We start from the raw sequence: 5,413 nt of genomic DNA on the forward strand, positions 1-5,413 counted from the left end.
AGTTCATAACAAGAGGTATGATTGCAGATTTCTGCAGCAAAACAAATGTTTGTCATTGCAACCAATGTTGCTAAAAGTGCTAGACTGTATGAAACCCATATCTTGTTGATATATCTTATATAAAGAATTAACAAGTACAAACAAAAACACAATTTAGAGCCTCAGAGCAGCAATGGCTTCAGGCCTGAAGTCAATCCTAAGTCCTAATACCCTTCGCACCTCTGCGGGTGTCAACAGCCATGTCAGATGACCAGCATTGTCACCCCAGAAATCCAGTATCTCCGATACACGCTCAAAGTTAAGAATGGTCGACATCTGGGAAAGCCTTGAGAACTTGTCTCGGACCGGTCTCTGGGACATTTCTGAGAAATGGTTGATCAAAGAACGGACCTCTTTGTCTAGCTGAAGCCCACCAAGCTGGCTGAACCTCTTCTGCATCATGATCACCTCGAGCCTCTTGACTATGAAGTCGATGATTAAGTGCACAAAGGAATCGTAGTTGTTTGATGTCATCACTGGCTGGAGCCAAGCAACATTAGTGTTAACTGCAAGTATAAGCTTCTGCACCCATGGGTCGTTCACCTCATTTTCCCCATATTCAGCATCATCCAGCTCATAACTGACAGTAGCAACAGTGTCAAGGACTGGACGAATGCGCGGTGCCACAGATGCCACCAAATGCTCCATTCCAGAATGAAGGATCTTCTTGAAGGAAGCACTGATATCTCCTAGCTCTGATAAACAGGATTTGATCTTCTCTCGGTCAGCTGGAGCATGAAAAACCTGATGGACAATCACAGAAGTCAGTGCAAAGTTTAATCAACTATGATGATATGGCAATCAAATCACTACTCCCTCCATCCCAAATTATTAGTCGTTTTGGTTTCTCTACATACATCGATTTTGCTGTGCATCTAGAGTTCTAGACACAATATATATCTAGATGGATAACAAAAGCTATGCACCTAGAAAAGCCAAAACGACTAATAATTTGGAATGGAGGGAGTAGTTAGCAATGACTAACAACAAATCACCTATAAACCTTCAGAACTTTCATTTGTGGTAACTATAAATTATCAGTCAACTGAAAATTTCCTAAGACCATTTGTCCATTCTATATTATAGGAGGGAATATAGAGAAACCAAAATCAACAGTGTTGTTTCAAAAGTATGTATGTACCATACTAGATCATCGAGGAATCAAAATAAGAAGTGAGCAAATTAAAGTTTGGTCAAACTTTGTTTTTCAAATACAGGATTGGCTGAGCATTTGCACCCATTGCAGAACAGAGGGTTCAAGACTCCATGTTACAGATGCAAATGAAGATGCTCAAGCCTTACTGCAGTAGCCCCCAAAGGTCTTACAATTTTTGTCCCATACAGGAACGACATGCTTTTGCTGTCTAGACTATGTATATACCGGTCTGATATCTGTGTGCTACATAGTAAATGCTAGTGCAGGCCTATGCTACATATGTCCCATTTAAAGACGCTATTTTCATTCAACATATATCTTGCAAGCAAGCATCATTTTAGCTGCGCTGTTTCTAGATAATGCTCGGTAAAGTTAAAAGTGATGCATATATCTCGTTCATCCCTGAGAATTTTGTACATTGTTCTGTTTGCAAGACAACACGTAAAGTGCTATATTCTTTGGAGCACAAGTTCCAGGGGACAATCTTGTTAGAACAATTATACATGCCATAGTTTACACATCATTTACCATTAGGGCCTGTTTGGCAGAGCTCGTAGAGCAGCTTTCTGGCTGAATCCAGAAGAAGCTCAGCCAAACAGTTTTTTTAGAAAGAAATGTTTCTAAGCTGATTCCATGAAGTAATTCTCTGAAATTAACTCAAGGGTCGAGAGCTAAAAATAGTAGCTTCTCCTGATTCATTTCCCGCTCAAAATCACTTCATACTTAAAATTTAACCTAGAGAACATAGAGTATCACTCTCAGACACAGAATCACTTCTCTCATAGGATCACTTCACCCAATGAATCGGAAGCAGGAGCTCACCAAACAGGACCTTACTGTCTCAACAACAAAGTACGTTTAGTTTTATAATTGTTTGGCTAGCACTAAATTGAGTGGTTTTGCTATGGAAGGCTCAAAAGACAGTCCCAAACAGAAGTAACTAGAAAGTTGTATATAGAATGCTGGTATCAATGTGTGCAACATCATGATGTTCTACTTAGGAAGCTGCTAGTTCAAGAATTTATAACAGTTCGATATTTTCCAGCTGACAAATACATTAGACCAAACTTTGATGCGAATTAGAATTAGAATCAAGCAATGCTAATTAGACCAAACTTTGATGTGAATTAGAATTAGAATCAAGCAATGCTAAAATAATTTTACCAAGATAATGAAATGTTGTCTTTATGAATTATGAGATTCTCTATGACACAAGATACTTATAAAATGACTGAGCACACAGGTGATACCACTAGCAACTAACATGGATGATTTTTGACAAATTTAAGTTTAAACTACACAAATTTGTTATGCCAAAATAAGTTATCATCAACATAAATAGACTGGTGCTAACAGAGACATTAACAAGTCCAAAGTCTATGTGACATGTAATGTAATACTATTACAATCAACTACAGAGAACACACAAGCATTGTGGGCTCCTTTCATTTAATTCAAGTTATTAATAACTTAAGAACTGAACATTTCCAATCGATAGAATATGATGGAATGCATATAATTCCTGTTTGTTAAACATATCCCACTTTCAGCTTAAAAGATGGATAGAATGGGAAAAAAAATGGTGCACTTACCTCCGCACAGAGCTCCTCAATCTCATGACGGAGCTTGAGAACATATTCAGAGCTGATATCCATGTTGTTTAGTGCAGTCGCAATCTCCTCACCAGTTTTCTGGACTCCAACACCACCAAGGAACAGTTTAGCACCCAAATTTGGCTCCCGCATCCTCCACTGTAGTGCCTCCTGATACTCATTGCTCAGAAGGCTCGTTGCCCCACCAAGCACAGCAAGAACCGAGTTAATACTTGCAGTGGATGCAGCCCGACGGCAGCAACTCTGCAGTACATAGAATACGTCGTCCACCATTGAGGTTGTGAGACCATCTGGTACATGCTCATCAATCCGTATGGCTTTCCTTACATTCTCCACCATGAAAAACTCCTCAAAGATCACATAGAACCCAGTCAGATCCTGCTCCATTTTATTAAAGCTACCATTACGAAAGGCCTTCATCGCCTGCGGCCCAAGTTCGGGCTTGACATCTCTCAATGCACGGATCTTATTCACCATAAATTCAGTGTAGTCTTCTCCAAGCTGTGTTAATGCAAGAATCTCCTCAAGATAAAGCTCAATTTCCCTGGGATCAGGCCCTTCGTTACCTCCAGCAGCACTGGCCATGGAACCCACAACTGAAAGGAGGTTCTTTGTATAGGAGTTAATATCCGATGCAAGACGTGCGAGCTTCCTGTAATCAGCATACCGGCGTAGGATCTGGGAGCCCCGCGAATCACACTCCTCTTGCAGCTCAATGATGGCATAAGCAACACCATCTTCACCCTTGAGCTCGCGAAGCACAGCATCATTCTCCTCAACAGCGAGCACAATGTCCTTGAAGAGACGAGTGAGGCAGCCGACAAAATCTGGCCGCTCAGAGGTTGGCTGGGTTGCAGACGTGAGATCGGCGAGGTGCTCAAAGTCTGCACGGGCACGAAGTGTGACCACCTTCTTCAGGTAAGCGACATAGACCTGGAGTCCCTCATCAGCGAGCGCCAGGAGTGGGAATAGGCTAACGAGTCGGAGCACAGCAGGGTGGTCCTGTGCGTCAACCGCAGCAGCGAGCCTCCGTCGCGCGAGCCCCTCGAGGCGGCGCTTGATGTCTAGCAGGTCACGGCGGAGGTTGTCGTCGGTGGGGAACCGTGCGTCGATGGTGAGGAATTCGTGCGCGGCTGTGGCGGCCGCGACGAGATCGTCAGCGGCCAAGGCCCGCCGTGCTGCTTCGAGCGCGCGGGACCGATCAAGCGCAGCCTCGGCGCGCGCCAGCGCGGCATCCGCCCTGGAATGCGCCGCGTCGAGGTGGCGGACACGGGAGGAGAGCGCGTCGGCGAGCGCCGCTGTGGAAGAGGAGGACTCCTTAAGCGCGGCGGCGTCGGAGGCCGCGAGCGAGAGCAGCGGCGGGGCCGAGCGGAGGAGTGAGGCGGCAGCGCGGTCGATGTCGGCCCGGCAGGCGAGGAGAGAATCGAGGCGGGCGTCAAGGGCGCGCTGGTAGGCGACGCACTCGTGCAGGAGGCGGGTGGCGGCGCCAGCGTCGGTCAGCGCACGGAGCGCGGCGAGGCAGGCCGGGTCGCCGAAGTCGAGGGGCGGCTGCGCGTCAACGATTGAGGGCTCCAGGGCCACGATGACCTCCGGGCGGCGCGGGGAGCGCGGGGTGGGAGAGGGCGACGGCACCGCCATGGCCGCGGCGGCGGTGCAAATCGGCGAGATCTCGGTCGGGGATGCCCGGGATCTGGAGGTGCGGGGCTCGCTGCTGTGGGTGAGGTGGATGGACTTGCGTAGGGGGACCTCGGGGCCGACGGGATCTCCTTGTCTATAGAAATTTGAGGTTTTACCGTAGAAATTTTGGAATTGTGTTCGGTGCCATTGAAGTTTTGATTTATCCTTTTTAGTGTCATTGGTCCTGTTTGTAATTTCTCTTCTCAAGTTTTGGGAGTGAATTTTATATGCATAAAGTGTTAAATGAAGTATATTTGCAAAATTTCTTCACATATAAGTGTAACTTTTCGCCACCAATCTAATGATAGTAATTAATCGATGATTGGTTACAATAATGCTACAGTAACTATACTCTAAACATGTGATTAAGGATCTCATTAGATTCGTCAGTGTTTTTAGCGCAAGAGTTCTGGAGTTGGTTTTGTAAACTGCCTTTATTTCACACCACTAAGTAGCGGTCAAAATCTTAGAATTCTATACTAACCAACCGGAGCCATTCTATTTCTATTAGAGTAAGTATTATAGCAGACTAAGTAGGCTAAATGCTAAGGTGAAAGAGCAAGAAGAGGAAAGAGATAGAGGAGAAATGGGCTGTCAGTTTGCAGCCGGCAAGAACAAAAAAACTTTGTGAGAGAGGCAAATGAGCCTTACATGAATTGTGAAGAGTTAACTACTATATGAATAGGTTGAGAAGTAGGCTACAAGAATCGTTGCAACCAGAAGCCGACTGTATTATTAACTTTGTTCTTACCATCTGAGTGTTGTTAAGTGTGGTTTGAAAAGACAATTTTACCTCTGGTCTCATCTTTCGGTGCTTAACTTCTCTTTCTCGCACGCTCAACTCCCCCACTGTTCCTCCCTCCTCCCCGACTGCTCCTCCACGATGTGGAATATAGCATTGGATCGCGCGAACACAAGGCTGACGAGG

At 45.4% G+C, this 5,413-nt stretch overlaps 1 protein-coding gene across 1 annotated transcript; it reads right to left on the reverse strand.

Moving 5' to 3' along the window:
- Positions 1 to 4,564, reverse strand: LOC120707090 (conserved oligomeric Golgi complex subunit 4-like). Its single transcript, XM_039991866.1, has 2 exons — positions 2,788 to 4,564; positions 1 to 783 (listed from the first exon to the last, which is right to left on the reverse strand). The coding sequence occupies exons 1-2, from the start codon at positions 4,444 to 4,446 to the stop codon at positions 154 to 156; spliced, it is 2,289 nt and encodes a 762-aa protein (XP_039847800.1). The 5' UTR covers positions 4,447 to 4,564; the 3' UTR covers positions 1 to 153.
- Positions 4,565 to 5,413: the final 849 nt, after the last annotated feature.

Source organism: Panicum virgatum, chromosome 5K, assembly GCF_016808335.1.
Source record: "Panicum virgatum strain AP13 chromosome 5K, P.virgatum_v5, whole genome shotgun sequence".
In the NCBI taxonomy this organism is placed as follows: domain Eukaryota; kingdom Viridiplantae; phylum Streptophyta; class Magnoliopsida; order Poales; family Poaceae; genus Panicum; species Panicum virgatum.

Bases quoted from the DNA above. Each gene is read 5' to 3' on its own strand.
- LOC120707090 (XM_039991866.1), bottom strand. From the start codon at position 4,446: ATGGCGGTGCCGTCGCCCTCTCCCACCCCGCGCTCCCCGCGCCGCCCG. The intron at 784-2,787 runs GTAAGTGCACCA...ATTGTCCATCAG, and splicing joins TTGAGGAGCTCTGTGCGGAG to GTTTTTCATGCTCCAGCTGA.